The sequence below is a fragment of the Monodon monoceros genome, unplaced genomic scaffold, assembly GCF_005190385.1.
Source record: "Monodon monoceros isolate NGI ecotype Baffin Bay Population unplaced genomic scaffold, NGI_Narwhal_1 Super_Scaffold_20, whole genome shotgun sequence".
NCBI classification, from domain to species: Eukaryota; Metazoa; Chordata; class Mammalia; order Artiodactyla; family Monodontidae; genus Monodon; species Monodon monoceros.
In genome coordinates, this window is record NW_021703777.1 from 100590842 (window position 1) to 100612991 (window position 22150).

Sequence of the window (22150 nt, forward strand, 5' to 3'; positions counted from 1 at the left end):
TTTTCTCTTTCTTACTTACTTCAGTCTGTATGACAGACTGTAGGTCCATCCACCTCACTACAAATAGTTCAGTTTCGTTATTTTCCATTGTATATATGAGTAATATTCCATTGTATATATGTGCCACATCTTCTTTATCCATTCATCTGTCGATGGACACTTAGGTTACTTCCATGTCCTTGCTATTGTAAATAGTGTTGCAATGAACATTGTGGTACATGTGTCTTTTTGAATTATGGTTTTCTTAGGGTTTATGCCCAGGAGTGGGATTGCTGGGTTGTATGGTAGTTCTATTTTTAGTTTTTTAACGAAGCTCCATACTGTTCTCCATAGTGGCTGTATCAATTTACATTCCCACCAACAGTGCAAGAGGGTTCCCTTTTCTCCACACCCTCTCCAGCATTTCTTGTTTGTAGATTTTTTGATGATGGCCATTCTGACCCGTGTGAGGTGATACCTCATTGTGATTTTGATTTGCATTTCTCTAATGATTAATGATGTTGAGCATCCTTTAACTCTTAGAGGAAAACATAGGCAAAACACTCTATAACATAAATCACAGCAAGATCCTTTTTGACCCACCTCCTAGAGAAATGGAAATAAAAACAAAAATAAACAAATGGGACCTAATGAAGCTTAAAAGCTTTTGCACAGGAATGGAAACCATAAACGAGATGAAAAGACAACCCTCAGAATGGGAGAAAATATTTGCAAACAAAGCAACTGATAAAGGATTAATCTCCAAAATATACAAGCAGCTCATGCAGCTCAATATCAAAAAAACAAACAGCCCAATCCAGAAATGGGCAGAAGACCTAAACAGACATTTCTCCAAAGAAGATGTACAGATTGCCAGCCACACCTTTTCATCAGCATGGAGCTGGCCAAGACCCCAGGCCTCAACCTCTTCTTTGACTTGTAAATCCAAGCCTTGAAGCTCCAGGCAACGTCCTGTACCAACCTCTCTTTCTTATCTGGTACCCAAAGTCAGACCTCCAAACCCTATTCAAATCCTGAGCTCCACTTTGAAAGCCAGAATTCTAATCCCATTTTGAAGAATCTCTTCTAGTTCCTGAGCTGTCTCCAAGCTGCTATGAGTGTCACCCTCCTCCTTCCCGCCCACCCCCCTACCCTGGCCCAGGAGGTGAGAGCCGTCTCTCAGCACCTTTGCCCATCGTCAGTCATACCAACAAGAGCCGGGGCTGGGAGGGGTCTTCCTCTGACAGGGGGATTGCCCAGACTCCGTGGAATCACAGCCTCAGTTTTTCGAGATGATGCGGCCAACTGGATTTCAGGGCTCCCAGCCCTGGCAGAGACCATGTCTACTCCACATCTCTTCTGAGAAGGCAAATGAGGAGTGAGAGAGATGAGAAACCCTAATTAGTGGAATGATCTGCCCCCTGTGTGTCTGCCTGCGGACATGGGTCTCAGGGCTCTGGAAGTCTCTCTTCAGATTCCTGCGAACCAGGGCCCCAAGGGGCTTTTGTCCAGCACACCTTTGCCTTCTGTGGTTTTATATTTTCAAGTTCACTGGCAAAGTTCTTGGGCCTTCAACCTCATGCCACTAATAGTACTGCCTGGAAAAGCATTCTTTTGGAGATTTCATGAAATGTGCTTCTTAAGACATTGAGATTCCAGTGACATTTATCATCCCCTAGACACAGCCGGGCACTCCCACTTCCTTGGTCTCATTTAGTTTCACCCCAGTGGGGCAGGGTGGGCTTTGATAACTCTGTTCAGACAGATGCTGAGACAGAAGCTCAGAAAGGCAGCAAGAACCAGAGTGGGAATTGGAATTCAGGCTTTTCCCCACCGTCTTGTATCTGCCTCAGATTCATAGCCCATCGGAGCAAAAGGGGTCCAATTTCCAATAGAAGACCAACTTGGGACGCCCAGAGAAAACCCCAAATTCCCAGGCCCGTAACCATATCCCTCGCGTTCTCTATCACAGACCTGTTCCCAGGGAGGATGCATCATTGGTGCGTCCTGGGAAGGCAGAGAGCCTGGGTTTGAGTCCTGAGGCGTGAGGAAGGTCTAAAATCTTTCTGTTTCTCTTCCTTTATCTGTCAAGTGAGGGTAATGAAACTAGTTACTGTACTGGGTTGAATAGTATCCGTCCCCAAATTCATGTGATGTAGCTGCTAGCAAGGGGCATCAAGGATTGATAACAACCCCCAGAAATTAGAAGAGGCAAAGAAGGACCCTCCCCGAGAGCCTGCAGAGGGGACATGGCCCTGGCAACACCTTAATTTGGAGCTTCTGGCTCAGAACTGTGAGACGGTAAATTTCTGTTACTTTGAGCCCCCAGTTTGTGGTACTTTGTTATGGCAGCCCGAGGAAATGAATACAATTCCCCATCAGGATGTCGGGAATACAGTACCTGTTCACCCTGCTACTTTTTTCCAGCCACACCATACTCCTTGCCGGGTGTCCTAAGGCTCTATGTTCTCCTTTATATCTTCCCTTTCCCCTAAAAGCCTCTTCGTTTGCCTTTGCCATCTTTCCATCCTTTCATGCCCACCCTCTGGCATTAGTGCCTCGAGAGAGCCTTCTCTGACAGCATGTCCCCCCTCCCAGCGCTGCCCCTTGTGAGTAAGGGCGTCACTCAAAAATCAGACTGTTGTGGGTTTGAATCACTGTCCTGACACCGAGGGGCTTGTTGAACTCTGGGCAAGTTAACTAGTGCACACGGGGCTGCAGCTTCCTCGTGCTCAAGGGAAGGTGGAGCCTTTATTCGCAAGGTTCTTGTGGGGATTACGTGAGATAATCAGGGAGACAGTTTGCTCAGTCTCCCAAAGTAGAGTGCTCAGTACAGGAGCTGCCACCATTGCTGTCACCACTTCTCCTTTGCTCCCCCAGGGCCCATGTGCCTTAGTTTGGGTCTCCCCAAGGGCCCTGGAGAGGAAGCAGGCACAGGTAGTGAGTTGGGAAGTGAGTCAGGGAAGGAAGGGCAGGAGGCTGCTGGTAAGGGTGTGCCGTCAAGCCAGTTAGCCCTGTGGGCAAACTCTCAAACTCTGGGAGCCATGGGATGGACAAGGGGTCTGGGGTGTAGATGCCCCAGCTGCCTGCATGGGCCGAGTGTTGCTTCTGTGGGCCTTAACTCTTTGGCATCGCCAGTCTGTTACAGCAGTGCGGGCTCTGCTGGCAGACAGAGTCATCGGGCAAAGAGAAGTGGGGCTGGCGATGGAGGTGTGAGCAGAAGTGGGGAGGGTGGGGGCCACGGGAGGCACAGATACGTGTATCTCAGCATCGTAGATATTGGTGCATCTGTCTGTTTTCCTCCCAGGCTATGAGCTCCTTGAGTACAGGGCTGCCTCTTCCCCCTCCTGTTTCTGCAGCTGCTTTTTCAGCACTTTCTTAGTGTAAATACCTGATCAACAGGTGAATCTGGTCCAGCTCTTCCATTTTGCAAATATTGGAGAGGTTGTGGCGTAGCCAGCGCTGCTCCACTAGCAAGATTTCAGAACCAAGACTTGAACCCAGGAGTAGGGATGCCGTGAGGGGCTGCCTTTTTGTTCCTTTGAAACGTTGGCCTGAATGTTCTCCCTTTTGGCTGTCACTCAGGTCTGCATCGTGCAGAAGCGAGACACTAAGAAAATGTATGCGATGAAGTACATGAACAAGCAGAAGTGCATCGAGAGGGACGAAGTCCGGAACGTCTTCCGGGAGCTCCAGATCATGCAGGGACTGGAGCATCCTTTCTTGGTCAATCTGTGGTGAGTGATTCCATCCAGGGCTCTGGTGAAATCCTCATTATGGAGCCAAATGCAAATCCGGCTCTGCTAGAAGGAAGCTTCTGTGCTGTAGAGAGAAAGAAACGAAATTTTCTGGGTTCAGATATTCTTATGAATATTTCGTTGGGTACACTTTCTGATGACTACTCGGTAGAGTACATTTTCTGATGAAATCATTAAACATAGGCTTAATTTTCATTCGGTCCTCTTACCTGGTGAATCAGAATTGAAATCGGTTTAGAAGAGAAGGTTTTTGTATGTTCGAGAACACATGTAGAATGTGATAAGAGGATGCCAAATGGAGCCTTCTAAGGGGAATTTAACTTTTTTAGAAAATTACACCCACAGTGTTCGTGGCAAGCAGGACTTGCCATGAACATGAGGAGCTGACGTTTTACTCCACTTCGGATGGCTGCCTGGTGTGGACATGCTAAATTCCAAGTTTTGAATCTGGCCGACGAGGCCCGCTAGGAGCCATGTTCTGGAACTTTCTCTCCCTCCCACCCCTGGCTATCATCTCTGCTTTAATTTGTGTCCTAGATTTGCCCCTTTGCTGGTTGTTTCCCTGCCTCTGTGTCTTTGCATGTGAAGTCTCCTGTTCCTGAAACTTCCACCTTCCTGTCTCCCCAGCTTCCTCTGACCAAATGCTGTGCATTCCTTTGGTTCAGCTTTCAAGGTCCGTAGGCGAGGAGCCTTTGCTGCCCCACAGGCTGGGTGAACACTCCTCATGTCTCCACCTTGACCTGTGCTTGACCCAACATAGCCTGCATCACCTTGAACCCAAATTATTGTTTATTTATCTGTCCTTACTAAGAAATCACTTGCTCCTTGAGAACAAAGGCTGTCTCCTGCTTCTTTGTTTCTGGGAGTCTAATACAGCCTCAGACATGTTGGGGGCACTTAACCAATGTTTCCTGAGCTGGATTTTGTTGAAGGGGAGAGGACAGGCTATTCTAGGAAACAAAATCTGACAGTTGCATTCTGCATCTTTTGATCTTCAGAGCATCCTTTCTGATGGGAAAGTCTAGCCTAGCCTGAATCCCTAATATCACCAGTTATTTCTCTTGCCCTTCATATATAGAAGCACTCTGAACATTGGGTGATAGGACAAGGAGGGACATCAGTTGTCCTGTTTGAGAAAATCCAAGTCTGCCCGGCAGATGCCTCAGACTTGGGCATTTCTGTGGGCAAACACCATACTGTGTGTCATACACTAGAATCTGGGTAACAAGTGTGCATTTGTCATGTCTCCAGACACCCAAACACTTCAGTTATTTGGGGGCAATAAACCTCTTCATGTTTTGATTGCTGTACGAGGAAATGTTTTAAATTTATTTTTTTTTGCGGTGACATTTGGTTTATAACATTACATAAATTTCATGTGTACAACATTATATTTCTACTTCCGTATACCCTACAGTGCGCTCATCACCAAAAATTAAGCTTCCATTCATCACCATACAGTTGATTCCCTTTACCCATTTCACTCCCCTTCCCCCAGCCCGTCCCTTTCCTTCCGGTAACCACTCCTCTATTCTCAGTATGTATGTACGTGTTTGTTTTTGATTGATCTGATTTGTTCCTTTGTTTTTTGTTTGTTTGCTTTTTATATTCCACATATGAGTAAAATCACACAATATTTGTCTTTCTCCATCTGACGTATTTACCTTAGCATAATAACCGTCAAATTCTATCCATGTTGTTTCAAATGGCAAGATTTCATCTATATTTTTATGGCAGAGCAGCAATCAGTTGTATATATATATGACATCTTCTTTATCCATTTGTCCGTTGATGGGCACTTAGGTGTTTACCATATCTTCACTATTATACATACATAGCACTGCAAGGAACATGGGAGTGCAAATATCTTTTCAAATTAATGTGTTTGTATTCTTTGGATAAATACCCAGAATTGGGACAGCTGGCTCATATGGTACTTATAGTCTTAATTTTTTGATGACTCTCCGTACTATTTTCCACTGTGGCTGCATCATTTCTAATCAGAAAAGCAACATAGGTGCATTGCAAAATACAGAAAATGACATACATAAGAAGGCAACAATTATCCAGAATCCTACCACCACCAGATTACATTTCGGTGTGTAATTCTTTTTATACTTCTTTTCTCATATCAATATGACTGTAAATGTCATTGATATAAAACCACGCATAACAAGTTGGATTTTGTTTTTTCAAATTAATTGTCTAGTAGGAGCATTATCTCCTTACTACAAACTTTCTGTAAATCACTTCTAATGGCTACATAGCCTTCCACTGTGGAGAAGTTCAATAAGACATCTAACCTCTAACCTGTCGTATAGGTTATTTAGGGCTGTTTCTAATTATCTTGCCAATGTAAATAATGCTGAGATGAAGATCTCTGAGCTTGAACTGTTTCAGGGGAGACTCCTTAGACCGAGTAAGGGCATGGGATGTACATCCGGACTGTGATGTGTGTTGAAGGAGGGACGATGTGTCGGCATCCTCCCTTTTTAGGACCGTTTTTTGATGCTGTGTTCATGGTCTCCAAGATGCCAACAGATTAATGACAGACCCCCTTTAATTCCATGTAAGCGCTGGGTCAATGGGAAAGCTCCCTGTGCACGTTGGCCTCTTAGGGCATTGGATTCCCATCATAAGCAAGAAAGGATAGAACCTGCTGCTTGATTTTGGAGTCTCCAACTCTTTGGCCTCAATTTTTCACCTGCTAATGGTGAAAATAATACCTTGTTTACTGGTAGCACTGTTTTGAGAGTTAACGTATAGGAAAAGATATGACAGTATATTTTCTGTAAATGAAAATATTGTTTACTGTAAGAGGTTATGTATATATGTGTGTGTGCATGTGTGTACCTACATATGATAATAGATGGATGATAGATAGATAGATAGATAGAGATAGAGAGAGAGAGAGAGAGAGAGAATGCTCCTTTCAGCTATAAGTGAAAAGGAGAGGGTCCTTAATGCATTGGGCAGTACTGAGTACTTTACATACTGTGTGGTTCAGCGGGCAGAAACTTAAACGTGCTTCAACACCAAAGGGAATTTCTTGGGTTTTATACCTAAAAAGTCTAGAATTCCAGCTGACTTCGGTCTCTATCTCCTGCTTTCCCCTGTGCTGGCTGTGTTTCAGAGCCACGACCCATGCTGACTGATGGTTTTCCTACGTCTGCTAGCTGAACAGCCACAGACCTGTGAAGGTCACAGGCGTGATTGACCTGGTCATGCGCCCCTTCCTAAAGCAGTGGGGAAGGGGCCAGGAGGTTGGTCCCACCTGAGTCTTAGGAATCTGCAGAGGGAGGTTGGGAGCTGTTTCCAGAAAACAGTAGTGACTGTGCCCACCACGTGATTGGCACCTGCCACCCAGACATTATATCCTTGTGCTGGAGTCTTCATAACAGCCCTGTGGGACAAGGGGTTTGGGCCCCATTTGTCAAAGAAGTAAAGCAGGGCTCAAAGCAGTTCATGATCTTACCTGAATCAATGGAATTGCGATTCAAACTCAAGATCGTCCAGTGTGCCCTGAGGTTTCCAGTTCTTGCAGGCAAATACCACTAACGTTTATTAGGTACTTGATAAGTGTCTTCTTTAACTGCTATTAATCCTCCTAACGGCCTCTTTAGTTTCCTACTATCATCCTATTATTATTGTCCCCATTTTACAGATGGGGTAACTGAGTCACACCACTAATAAATGGAGGAGATGGGACTTGAACCCAGGCTGTCTGGCATCATGGCCCACATTCACAACCCTTCTACCATGGCTGCTGCGAGAAGGCCCTGACCCCACCCTGCTTAGCCCACCACGCCCCCTTCCTCCCTGCATGGAGCCCCTCCTGCTGGGCTTCTGTTTGCTGCCTCCCTTACTCTGCTAGGAGGGAGCATGGCGTGGGATTGCTTGTCAGGTTCATAAGGGCACCACGGCTTTAAATTAATTATACATCAGCTTTTCATCTCATTACACGGAGGGTGAATTATCGCAGACTTGGAAAGCCTGACTACGCCCCTTGTCATTCTTCTCTTTTGCTGACATGCTCTATAACTGGCAAAGGCAAAGGCAAAGGCAAAGGCCGGGCCCTGATTAGTTTTCACGACAATTTGCCCTCTAAAGAACCAATGATGGGTGCTCCCAAGCTCGTGACGATCCAGGTGGAGTTGTCAAGTGCAATATTTTCACCTGTTCTGAAGCAAAGCTGTTTTGCTCTGTGGGGCTTAAGACAACTGGGGCAAAGGAAAAAGGCAATGAGAAATCACACCCCAGAGAAGAGGGCTGTGCAGTAGCGGGAGCCCTGGAGAGGTGGGGAGGGGAGAGATGGCGGGGAGGGGAGAGATGGCGGGGAGAGTTTCAACACTCGGACTCTGAGGTCCGATCTCCCAGGTTCTAATGACAGCTCTGCCTCTTGTAGGCAAAGCGGCTACTCTGGAACTGTGTTGCCTCCCCGCCCCCTTCCCGCCCCACAATATGACTAACCCCCAATATGACTATATCTGGAGACAGGATCTTTAGGTGGCTGTTAAGGTTATACGCGGTCATTAGGGTGGAACCCTAATCCGAAAGGATGGTGGCCTTTTTTTTTTTTTTTGCTGTACGCGGGCCTCTCACCGTTGTGGCCTCTCCCGTTGCGGTGCACAGGCTCCAGACGCGCAGGCTCAGCGGCCATGGCTCACGGGCCCAGCCGCTCCGCGGCATGTGGGATCTTCCCGGACCGGGGCACGAACCCGTGTCCCCTGCATCGGCAGGCGGACTCTCAACCACTGCGCCAGGATGGTGGCCTTTTAAGAAGATGGAGAGAGAGTGAGTCTCTGCCATGTGAGGACATAGCAAGAAGGTGGCTGTCTGCAAACCAGGAAGAGAACCCTCACTGGAACACGACCATGCCCAGACCCTGATCTTGGACTTCCAGTCTCCAGAACTGTGTGAGAATACACTAACTTCCAGTGCTTCAGCCTCCCAGGCAGTGGTATTTTGTTATGGCAACCTGAGCAGACTAATACAGAGGGCTCGAGAGTGATTTGATTCTCCCCTCTGTGTCTCAGTTTCCTTATTTGGAAAATGGAAATGAAAAGTTGACCACATGATAGAGTTGCTACAAGGACCAAATGGGGGAATATGTAACAAGCATCCACATGGTCCCAGGCATGAGGTGACCGCTGGATCAGGGACCTCCACTGCTGTTGATATGATTAGCACCCGTCTTTCAGGTTAGTCTGGGGCTGGCTGGACCAGTTCTCTCCTTCTCTTCCAGCGGGGAACATGAGGACATGCTGACTGTTGGAAGATGAGTCTTGAGATTTCGGTACTAGATTTTTATCCTGATTACATTGTAGTGGGGTAGGTAGTTCATTGTGTTTTCAGACTGTATTTTCAAAATCCAATTCTGCTTACCAGATTGACTATATTTACTATACTGTTAAAATGTTCTGTTTATAATTAGGCAGCGCCTCCCCTGCCCTGTTTGCTGCTGGATTAACTGTGAGGACGGATACCTAGCAGGATAGGATGAGAACAGATACCTGCAATCAGTTTAAACTGTTCTCATAGCAAGTGTTTCTGGAACCTTCTCTGAGTAGCGAAAGGCTGAGTCAAGACACAGGTCTCTATGAGCCACTCTCAGGCAAGAAAGAATCACTTAAATTAGTGGCTAGTTTTTCTTAAGCATTGAGACCTTTGATTAGAGTAAAACTGTGTAAGGTTTTTAAAGGTGAAGCTGACCTGTCTGAAGCAAGTGGGCAGGAAAGGAGGTTGCGGGGAGGATAGAGACAGAAGGTCCCTCAGGGACCTTTGATGAAGGATAGAAGCCCTTTACAAATAATCACCAGTCACTGAGCAGCTTCATTTCCATAAAACTAATTATCTTTGGCCTTGAATATTGCTACAACCTCCCAACCAGCATTTCAACACTCAGCCACCACCAGTTTTCCCCACACAGGGTGTCTTGGTCAGCTCAGGTCGCAGTAACAGACTACCATAGACTGGGGGCCTTAAAAGACATTTATTTCTCACAGTTCTGCAGGCTGAGACGTCTGAGATCAGGGTGCCAACATGGTCAAGTTCTGAAGAATACCCTTTTCCTGGTGTAGAGATGGCTGTCTTCCTGCTGTGCCTTCACCTGGGGGAGAGAGAGAGAGAGCTCTCTCTTGCCTCTTCTTGTAAGGGCACTAATCCCATCATGAGGGTTCCACCCTCATGACCTAATTACCCCGAAAGCTCTATCTCCATCACATTGGAGACTAGAGTTTCAACATATGAATTAGGGGAGGGGACATAAGCACAGTCTATAGCACAGGGCAAGTCTTACCAAAGTGCAAATCCGAGCCCACTCTCTGATTAGAATTCTGCGATGGCTCCCCAAAGCCCACAGAATAGATGTCTCTCCATGCCCTGGCCTCTTGACATTATGTCAGTCTCTCCTCCTGACACCCACCCCTGCTACCATCTCGGTGCATTTTTGTCCCAGCCATACTAACTGATTAGTGGCACCTGTAGTTCATCTTGCTGTCATCAGCCCTCCGGGCCTTTGCACATGCTGTTCCTTCTACCTGGAACACCGTCTCCCCTTTGTTCTCTTTGAGAACTTCTGCCCCCACAAGTATTCATTCATTAAATAGATATTTATTGGACTCTTACTGGGTACCAGGCACTGTCTTAATTTTTAAGGATCCAGAGAAGAAGAGAATCCTTATGGCTACTGCCTCTTAAAGTCTATAGGCCAGACACCACTTCCTCTATCGAGCTGCCTCAGGATTGCCACCCAGGCCTCAACTGGCAGTGCTTTCTTCTGCACTCTGTTGCAGTACAAAGCAGCTCAATCACATTTATCTATCTGTACATCTGTTTCTTCCATTAGCAGTGAGCCACTTGGGGAATGGGACCATGCTTTATTCACCTCTGTATTCCTAGCATCCAATGTTTAATAAATTAATTCATTCAGTGTTTGTTAAGGACCTACAACATGCCAAACCCTGTGTTGGCATCGGTGATAGAACAATGAGCGAGATAGTCTCCTTCTTTACAGAGCTTACAGATGAGAGAGGACAGACCTTAAACCAACAGTTGACCCTGCTCCCCTGCTCTCTTCCTTCCATCTTAAGTAGTCACTGTCCTTTGGGGTCCTGGGTAACTTAAAAAATATAGAGATTACAAATGTCCACCATGTCCTGGAGGTCACAGATGGGAAATGCTCGTGGGTTTTTTCCCAGTTGCAATTAGTATCATCTTCTTTAGTCTCCATCAGCATGGTAACTCCCTTAATAAAAGGGCACAAGAGGTGATGCTGACTCATCCAGGGTCCTTTTCTCATCCTTTTCTATTCCAAGATTTGTTAACATCACTGGTAACTTCAGTTTGTGCTTTCAAGATGGCAGATTTCTTAGGTTTGTTATTCTGAAGGGGGTGAGTGTGGATTGCAAGATGTCCCAGCTGTGTTCTGACATCCAGGGGGTCAGCGCTGAACCGTGGAAAGGAATGCATGAGGAGCCAGAGGTCATGCTGTGTAACTCCAGGGCTCGAGGAGGGTGGGGTTGGGCCCTGGTATATCAGACAATTCCTGTGGGTGAAGGGGGTGGATCCAGCAATCAATCAGGAAGGGCATGGAGTTTGCCCAAGGTCAGAGGGAAAGCCAGGACTCACTTGGACCCACTGGTGGTCTTTGGGGCCCTCTGATTCCCCACCTTCTGTCCCCACATGGCACCTTCTTGTGCCCATTTCTCTGACTGCTCCTCATGCTTCCCACATGTTTTTCTGTAATTAAGACTCTCCTGGGCTTCCCTGGTGGCGCAGTGGTTAGGAATCTGCCTGCTGATGCAGGGGACATGGGTTCGAGCCCTGGTCTGGGAGGACCCCACATGCCGCAGAGCAACTGGGCCCGCGAGCCACAACTACTGAGCCTGTGCGTCTGGAGCCTGTGCTCCGCAACGGGAGAGGCCGCCATAGTGAGAGGCCCGCGCACCGCGATGAAGAGTGGCCCCCGCTTGCCACAACTAGAGAAAGCCCTCGCACAGAAACGAAGACGCAACACAGCAAAAATAAATAAATTAATTAATAAACTCCTACCCCCAACATCTTAAAAAAAAAAAGACTCTACTTGGTCCTTGGGGAATCATTAAAGTCTTCCCACACTTCATCAAGGCCTAAAATATTGGTAACACTATCCTTTATGGATCACCTATGGTACATGGCTCTTTTCCTATTTTATCCTAGTTAATCTTCAGAATCATCTTACAAGATGGATGTTCTTATCCCCAGTGTACAGTTGGGGAAGCAGAGGACTGGTGGGTTAAATAACTTGTGTAAGATTATGTAGCTGACAAGAGGCAGCACTGGGATTAGAGGTAACGATGTACCAGGAAATGCTTAACAGCTGTCCAAGAGGACAAAAAGCAAGTCCCGATTTGTAGAGTCAGCTGATTTCTGTGGTGCAAATAGTCCCATCATGGCCTGCTATAGACTTAATGTATGTGTCTTCCCAAAATTTGTATGTTGAAGCCCTAGCCCCTCAATGGCATGGTATCTGGAGGTGGGGGCCTTTGGGAGATGATTAGGTCGTGAGGGTGGGGCCTTCATGAATGGGATTAGTGCCCCTCCAAGAGGCCCCAGAGAGCTCCCTCACTCCTTCCCCTTCTGCCATGTGAGGACACAGCAAGAAGACAACCATCTATGAGCCAGAAGGCTGATGCTCACCAGACACCAAATCTGTCCGCACCTTGATCTTAGACTTCCAGCCTCCAGAATTGTGAGAAAGGAATTTCTGTTGTTTATAAGCCACCCAGTCTATAGTATTCTATTATAGCGGCACAAACAGACTAAGACATGGTTGATTTCAAACTAACAGCATGTTGACCACTTATAAAATTTCTGAAAATTCAGCAGTTCTCATGAGCCAGTATGAGCCAGCTCCAGCACAACCCTGATAGACCCAGATCTAGCACCAAAGCTTTTGCTCTTCCTAAACCAACTTCTGGGAGCCAGGCCCGGGGATAAGCCTCATGAACCCAAGATGAATAAGTAAGGAAAGAGATACCTTGAGAGAAATGAAAAAGAAGAAATACAGTAGTTGGATACTGGACAAAAAATGGTCCTTCCCCTTCCTAGGATGGTATTCTTGGAAAGCCTCAGTTTCCTCATCTGTAAAATGGGGATAATACCTCCCTCCCTTCCTTGGACTTTGTGAAGTCCAAATCACATGAGGACCAGTGAATGAAAGCCCTATGGAAATGATAATTTGTTAGTGAGATATACATTAATATACTTCCTTCTGAGAAAAACTGAAGGATGGGTAATAGCCTGTAAATCCCATGCACAGTTTGTGTGCATGAAATTGCCAGTGGAAGGCAGTGAATGCGGTTATACATGTAAGGACTGCAGATAAAGACGAGGGATGCTCAGTGAGGAGCAATTTTATGCTAAGTTCATATCCCAAAGCGATACAAAAATTGCATTAGAACGTAATACATTTGGGAAGCGTTTACCCGCTGTAGTGAGCTTAATTAAATTGGAGACTGTGGCGCCCTTGTTCCTCAAGTTTTTGAAAGTCACGTGGCAGCTCCCCATGTTCTTCCAACAGCCTGGCACCCCCCCCCACCACCAATCCCCACTCCTCGCTTCCACGCCTACTCCTGGTCTTTGCACCGGTGTTTCCTCTGCTTGGGACCACTTCCTCTAGACACCTGCAGGGCTCACACCTTCACTTCCTGCAGATCTTTCTCAAATGTTACCTCCCTATCTGAGCTCTTTTGCTGACCACCCAGTTTAAAATCATAAGCTCCTCCCCACCCTGGCTGGCAGCCCCTAACCCACTAACCCTCTTCCTTGCTTTATATGCTATGGTACTTTTCATCCTATAACACGTGATACATTTTACTTATTCATCTTGTTTATTTTTCTATGTCTCCTACACACACACACACACACACATGAAGGAAGGGCTCCAGGAGGGCAGACTTGTCTGCATTTTCACTGCTCCTTCCCAGCGCTCAGAAACATGTCTTGGCATCAAAGAGATGCTCAGTGAGTACCTGCTGAATGAAGGATTGAATGAATAAATGTCCTGCCTCCCCAACACGTGATATTCAGGGAGCCATATATGGCAGCCACCTTGGTTCTTCACTCCCACCGACCCACACTGACCTGGAAACCAAAACCAAGATCGAACCCTCTAGTCTTCTAAACCCAATAGAAATGATTTTGCTAATCTGAACAAATGGTGTTTCCACCCCCTACCTCTGATCCAGAGTAAGTCTGTGAAGCTGAGGAAGGAAAGTGACCTTTTATATTCTGATGGGTAATGATGGAAGCAGTGCTAATAGCGAACCTTTATTAAGCACTTGCTGGGTACCTGGCTTGTGCTGAGGGTTCCACGTGAGTCATCCCGTTCATTGTTCCCACGGCCTTGACAAGAGCCACTGTGCCTCTCCATCTTGCAGAGAGACAGTTGAGGCTCAGAGGGGTTCGGGGCTATAAATAAGCAGACCGTGCATTGGACTAGCGCTCTGCGCCAGCGCCCACTGCCTTTGGGTTCACGAGTTCGTTCATTCAGCGCCTGTTTATTAAGCATCTGTTATGCGTGCTGGGCATGGTCCTAAGTGCTGGTGATATGCGCAGAGCAAAATAGGCATGGCCTCACCTGCGTGGAGCATCCCCTTTTCCAGTCTGGACAGGAGACAAGCAAAAATCCAATAACTTTATAAAAACATTGACAATTCGAGATTCTGGCAAGTGCTGGGAAGGGAGTGCACGTGCACAGGAAACTGACATTGTAAAGGAAGAGGAAGCTTGGCATTCTCTGTGGCATCAGGGAGACTCCCTGACCAAGTGGCACCTTGGGGATTTCACGGCACCCAATGCTCACAGCAAGTCCCCATGGCAGGGGTTATTACACACGGGGAAACTGAGGCTCAGAGAAGCTGAGTGATTGATTGTATAGGGCCCCACAGTTAACAGGATAGAGCCGGGATTCACCCAGAACTTACACTTTCCACCACCTCCATTTTTCAAGCTGATGTGATAAGAGTTTTTGGAAATTGTGTGGGAATTTCAGAGGGAAAACTGAGACCTGCCATTGGGATCTTATCCACTCACTTGAAATTTGATACCTTCCTTCTCTGGATACAGTTTTCTCCTCCGTGGCCTGAAGGCCTTAGACTCTATCCACTGGTTTCCCTGGAGCCCTGGGGGACCCAGGAACTTCCTTAGAGGTTACTTGGGGCTGATGGGGCTGAATGTGTAGGGACCAGGCCTCTGTCCTGCCTCATTCTGCATTCCTGTTTCGTAATGTTCTACATTTGGTTTCATTTAAGGAAGACTTTTTGCTGCTTAACCATTATGACAGCCAGTAGCCTGAATTGTCTCTCCTGCTCTGTGAGTGTGAGATTGGACCACTGCAGCCTGCCCTGTGGGCTGAGAACTGGGCCCAAGCACAGCCAGCTCTGAGAAGCAGAGCAGAATGACCCAGACTGTGTGATCAAATCCAAAGAATTACGGGCTTAATGAAAATACCTCTCAACAGGTAAAACTAGAGGCCGCACATTCATGGTTAAAGAAAAGTGTTCTGTTCCACACTCAGGTTAACTGCTGTGCCCAGGCCAGTGACAGATACCACAGGGGACAGGAAAGGATGCCTGAACGTGCTCCCGCAGCCGCATGCGGCTCCCACAGAACCAGGAGCCTCGCAGGGCCTCGGGAGTCAGGAATTATGTCTGGACAGTAGAGATGCACAGAGAATACAATAGAGTCATTGTTGACTCTCAGGAATGCGTGCTTCGTTGATAAATGGCCACTTGTGCTTTTGCCCTGAGAACTGTTTGAGAGGCGATGGGAAATGACAGTGGAAGACCACATTGCTCATGAAGGGCAGAGTGGAGATTTGCAAGGTCCTCAGTCCAGAATGGTGATATTTTCTTAGAAAACCCATCACAAGAGACCTCGAGGGCCATTCTTCCTGCTATTGGATCCCCAGGGATACCTGTGCTGTGCACAACTCCCAGGGGACCATCACACCCTCACAGTCTCCTGCAACATGGTAGCCTGGTCCCCAGGGCCTTCCTGGCTGCCCCTGAGAGCTCTGCGGACCATCACTGTCCTCCATGACTCCTGATGCCCTGTCTGAACGTGACCCTGACAATGTGTTGACCCCTCCTCTCTGCTGTAAGACTTTGCCTCTGCAAGACCAGACTTCATTCACTCCTTTCCACCTCTCAGCCCCTTGCCCCCAGTGGATCATGAGCCTTCTTCCTGTGCAAGGAGAGGGGAGGGCATGCAGTGAGCATCATTAGCTCGATCTGTAGATGAAAAGACCCAGATCTGGTAAGGTGGAGCGATTTCCCCGGCATCATCGGACCATTAAGCTGGGGAGTCAGTATTTTAACCCGTCTGTCTCACTCCAAAGCCTGAGCGTCTCCCACCACTTTCCCGGCCTCGCACGCTCCGCGGAAGCCTCGGCTGCCGTCCAGCTGGTGCAGATGCTCAACGGGAATCATAAGTGGGCATGTTGCTTCTCTGTGAGTCCCTCTTCTGGCTGCGTTTCTGTATTCCAAGGGGTCGGTGCCCTCACCTGGGGCCCCTGCCCTGCACGAACCCACGCACGGCTCCCAGGGGCGACTTCTTCACAGGTGACACTGGGTTTTTAATTTCCAGCCACATTATCAGTCATGCGTGAAACTGGGAGAAATATCTTGAAAAGGTGGTGACGGGAGGAGCAGCGTTCCGGACACACATGCAAGAAGAGATTTCAGGATGTTTACTGACTTAGAAGCCAAATGTGGTTGCTGGATTGTTGACACGTTGAACTGGAAACCTACAAAGGCCACCACAGTCAGAAACCCTTATCCTCCAGAGACATCCCTGATCAGCACTTCCGTGCAGAGCAGAAATCCTTGCTCCCTCCTCTGGGTCCCCACAGCACGCGGCTAGTGCTCTCGTGTGGTCCTTCTCAGAGTCTGCCCTGTGATTGTTCTATCCGAGAATCTCAAAAGAGGGTCATGGCTCATTCATTCACAAGAGGCCGTCCTGGACCATTGGCTTCATCCAGCTACCGGGCTTTCTCTGTCATGTCACCCTGTTTTATGTAGAAAGCTCAGCTCCTTTCTGCCTCTGGTGTTTGCTCATTACTTTACAGACTTCTCCCAGAATAAATATGAGCTCCCTGAGGCCAGGGTCCTGTGTATCTCATGTGCTGTGTTTCCAGTACCTAAAACAGGATCTGGCATAGGTGGGCACTTGATAATCCATTTGTTGGATGCTTGCACCCAATCCATGGCTTGGGACATAGTAGTCTCTCAATGGATGGGAGAGAAAAGGGAGGGATGTTTGGGAAGAAATGGGGAGCTACCTGTTCTCCCAGTGGGTCCCTGGGGGCGGGGACCATGCCTTTTCATCTCTGTACCCCTGGCTTCTAGCACAGGAGAACATGCTTTGCATGGATGATAAACTAGCCCCATAACATGCTGAGTTTAATATGCAAACATATGTGCCCCAGCAACAGAACAATGCACTTAAATGCTTCTCGATCTCAAAAATCCTTTTATTTCTTTCATTTTTAATTATGTTCTCCATAATTCATAACAGAAGTGCGTTTTCTTTTTGATTGGCAGGGCACGTACCTTTGATTCGCCAATGTGTTCTTTACAATAGGTCTAAGGCTGTTGGCTCACATTGAAGTGGGGGAATGAGGCATTTGTAAAATATATTTCTGTAAGATTCACGTTTACTCCAGCCTTTTTTGCTGCTACCTCTCCTTCCTCCATGCCCTGCTAATGCTAGCAACCTGACATTCCCCAGGCACATTTCAACCAGCAAAAAAAAAAAAAAAAAAAAAAAAGTTGAAATGACCTTGAAAAGTGGTTATCCACTTTCCAGGTGATAAATTGATTCCGTGACTTCATGGAGAAGGAGGTTGGAGAGACCCCATAGTGGTCCCTCGTGATGATATGTACATCGTCTTCGTATCTAAGAACCACCTGCATATTATGGACTTAACATTTTTATATCAGCTCACTTTTTTATTGAGATTAACTTGATCTTAAAAGCTTGGTATTACCCCATGAGTAAAAAACTATCCTCTGTTTTCTTAAATAGAAAGCAACACTAAGAATTTATATATATGAAACGTATATAGTATCATTAGATTCTAACTAAATACTGTTGCCTGCCGAGATGGTGAACCTGAGATCAGGTCTTTTCATTGCTTGAAATGGAGATTGACAGGTAGTAGGAGAGTGTTGAAGAGAGGCTGGCATCAAACCCAGACCTTCCCCTTGATATAATCAGGATGGAAATGCAATTGGAATTGGAGTGAGCAGCCCTTTGCTCTGCATTAGATGGCATTCAGTGCCACACCAAAGGCACCTGGGATCATCTTATTGGTAGCACTTGCGATACACGGCCCACATCCTCAATGATGCTGGGTGCTGATGACCTGACGTGAGCCAGGTACCACTCTGCAGGGTTCTCTTACTCTTTCTTTTTCCCCCTCTCTTTTTCTTTCTATTCCTTTTCTACCCTGTTATTTTGCTCCAAAATTACTTAAAGCCACTCACACAAATTTTTTAAAATTCAAGATAAGATATTACTAAGCGAGAAAACAAAAGGAAGAACTAATGTGGGGAATGTAGGCAATGAAAATGTCGTGAGGAATCAGTTCAAGTTCAGATAAGCACATAGCTCCACTGCCCTGGATCAGTGATGGTAGACGCCATGGCAGACATGAATCCCCTTACCCCCACTCAAACCTCTTTAGAAGCAGCAGGGACTCAATCTGCCAGGACCTCAGTTGGCTTCTTTCTATGAGCAGGTGGGCTTGAGAAATGACCCTTACCCTCAGGCCCTTGGGACCAGGAGCCATGTCAAATTAGGACTCACAGGCTCAGTTGCCTGCAGGTGCAGACAGGTAACAAATGAAGAAAAAGGTAAGAATTGTGGCCAGCAGAGATTGTGGCCTTAGCACATCATCAGCCTGTGGGGATGATGCAGGGCGGGGTTTGTGGGCGGAGCTGAGAGGAGGCTCCCAACTCTGTACGTCACCCACTGTCTGGGGCTGACCGTCTCTCATCATTTGGCATCCTCTTGGTCTCACTTTGCTATGTGGCAAGGTGGTGGGTGGACCAATCGGTTTCAGGCTGAACTCTGTGCCATCCCTTTAGTTGCTGCAGGCAGTGAGGGACATGTGTGACGGGAAGGTTCTTACGACTGCAGCCCTTCTACCTGTTTGTCAATACTCTGGATCATTTTCCTCAGAGCATATGTCACCATCAGAAATTAAATTAAATTCGTTTAGTAGTTTATTTACTTCCTCCTCCAGAATGAATGCATCATTTCTGGGCCACCAGCACCTGATCACAAAGAATTCACTCCAGAAATATTGGTAAAATGAATGAATACTTGAATGATGAGTCAACATATTCTACTTTTCCAACAGTTCTACCTCTTAACTAGTTCCCTTGTTTGAGTGCATGGATAACCTTGTGGATGTTATCCTTTAATTCTTGTTTTCCTAAGAGTTTTTTTATCTTTGGAGTTGACTTTGAATTTTATCAGATGCCTTTTGAAGAATCATCAAGATGCTTAGGTATTTGGTTTCTTTGATCTCGAAGTCTGGTTAATTATATTATTAAATTTATCAACAGTGCCTCATGCCACCTGGAGTAAATCTCACTATTATGTTTCATGGTAGAACACGTGTTGTTGTTTTTTCAGCAAATAATAATGAAATAATAGCAATATCTAAAATGTACTGCATTCTTTTTGCATGTCAGTTTCTCTCTAAAATGTGTTATCCCGTGTCATCCTAACCACTTCCTATGATGGAGTATTCCTACTTCACAGAGTAGGAACTTCATAAAACCTATGTAAAATGAGGGCATGGTGCCCAACAATGGTTAAATCTCAAACTCAGCTATTATTATGATTATAAAACTTTATCTGCTTCCCTGATCATTTGCTTAAAATATAAATTGTGGGAGACACAATGGTAATCTTAATTTTCTTTCTTTTTTTCTTCCTTGGCCGGACTGTGGGGCTTGCGAGATTGAACCCAGGCCCTCGGGAGTGAAAGCGCGGAGTCCTAACCACTGGACCGCCAGGGAATTCCCACAATGGCAGATCTTGGTGTCAGGCTGGTTTAGAATTCCTGCTGTGCACAGCGTTTATACGGAGTTGGCTAATCCTTTCTTTCCCTCCGAATTCTGTGCTTTTGTATGAGGTGCAGTGAGAGGGAAAATCAGTCTAAACCACTCTGACAATTTCCATTTTATTCGCACCCGTGAGATCTGTACTGGGAGTAATGAGATTTCTGATGAACCCTGAGCCAGTCTCGGGTTTCACGTCTGGATGGTAAACTCAAAGCAGTCTCAGGCCTTATGGAGATCCTTTATGGGATGTTAAAATTCAGATGGGTGGCCTCAGCTGCCCTTCTCAACCACAAGTCTGGGGAACATCTGGTGTGCAGTGAATGTCATTTTAATTAAGGATGTGTGATGGTGATTTCTGCAAAAACAGCTCAAAGTGAGGCAGGCCCACGCACATCAACACGGTGTGGGAAGTAGAAAGTCTAATAAGGTGTACACAGGAGCGGTACCATGGGGAACTATTTTAATGAATGTATTAAGTGTTTGTCATTAGCATATCTTTGTTGCTATGTGACCATGTACTCCTGAATATTTGAAAACCTATTAGTAGCCTGTGTGATTTGGAATTAATGCGTCTAATCTTGCTTACATTATAAATCAGTTCCTCAAATGCTTCATTTTACCTATCTGAGTTGCTCCATATTCCAAATTAGTGGAGCCCACCTTAATAAGATTTTATTATCCATCTCTAAATTAAATGTTCTCTTCACTTCTCTTTGGTTTTCCAACTTGACTAAACTTGAAATTGTGATTAAATTAGTTAACCTCACATTGAGCTCCACAAGTACTGGACTCCTTGGAGCCAAGCATCAACACCAAGTGGTTTCAGACACTTGTCCAGGTCTTTGCATGTGATGTTCCATTTTCCTGAATTTTCTCCCAACCCTGTTCACCTGATGAGCTACTATTTGCACCACAAAACCCTGCCCAGTGCTTATCTGTGAAGCTTTCTCTGATCCCATCTGAGGGATGCCTTTCTTTCTTTTTTAAAATGTATTTTTTTGAAGTATAGTTGATTTACAGTGTTGTGTTAATTTCTCCTGTACATCAAAGTGACTCAGTTTTATATATATATACACACACACACATTCTTTTTCATATTCTTTTCCATTATGGTTTATCACAGGGTACTGAATATAATTCCTTGTGCTATACAGTAGGACCTTGTTGTTTATTTATCCTTTAATAATAGTTTGCATCTGCTAATCCCAAACTCCCAATCTATCCCTCCCCAACCCCACTCCCCTGTGGCAGCCACGGGTCTGTTCTCCATGTCTGTAAGTCTCTTTCTGCTTTGTAGCTAAGTTCATTTGTGTCATATTTTAGATTCCACATATAAGTGATATCATATGGGATTTGTCTTTCTCATTCTGACTTACTTCACTTACTAAGATAATCTCTAGGTCCATCCATGTTGTTGCAAAGGCATTATTTCATTCTTTTTTTATGGTTGAGTAATATTCCATTATATGTGTGTGTGTGTGTGTGTGTGTGTGTATATATATATATATATATATATATATATATATATATCTCACGTCTTCTTTATCCATTCATCTGTTGATGGGCATTTAGGTTGTTTCCATGTCTTGGCTGTTGTGAATAGTGCTGCTGTGTGAGTGATGCCTTTCTTGAAGTCAGTGCTTGGGAAAAAAGTTTGATTTCCCTGAGGAACTAGAAAACATCTTCATTCTGATAATGAAAATTGTGTATCTGGCTGTGTCATCCTCTCCCCTGTGATTGAAAGGAAGCTCAGAGCTAAACCACATTAGAGAGGCTACAGGGTGCCCTAAGAAGCGAAAACCCTCAGACAAGCAGCCCTGAATTTGAGTCTCAGGTCACTGGCTGCAGGACTTGGGATGATCGATTGAGACTCAGTTTCATCATCTGTAAAATGGGACTAATGTCTAGTGCTTACTTTTTTTTTTTTTTTTTTGCGGTATGTGGGCCTCTCACTTTTGTGGCCTCTCCCGTTGCGGAGCATAGGCTCCGGACGCGCAGGCTCAGCGGCCATGGCTCACGGGCCCAGCCGCTCTGCGGCATGTGGGATCTTCCCAGACCGGGGCACGAACCCGCGTCCCCTGCATTGGCAGGCGGACTCTCAACCACTGTGCCACCAGGGAAGCCCTAGTGCTTAAGTTTTAAATGTATATTATTAAATGTCACAGTGCCTGAGTCCTTCACACGTTGAAGGACGTTCATTCTTCCATGTGCATTTATATCTTCATTTCCTGCCTCATTTTGATCTGCATTTTTCTGCTCTTCTTTTTTTATTGCTTTGTTCTCTACTTGACA

At 46.0% G+C, this 22150-nt stretch overlaps 1 protein-coding gene across 1 annotated transcript in view; it reads left to right on the forward strand.

Annotated features, from left to right (window-relative positions):
- Nucleotides 1-22150, forward strand: part of STK32B (serine/threonine kinase 32B) — a 349859-nt gene that overhangs the window by 114447 nt on the left and 213262 nt on the right. The window contains exon 3 of the mRNA XM_029234880.1: nucleotides 3565-3716. Coding sequence (XP_029090713.1) covers nucleotides 3565-3716 — 152 coding nt within the window. The remainder of the gene's footprint in view (nucleotides 1-3564; nucleotides 3717-22150) is intronic.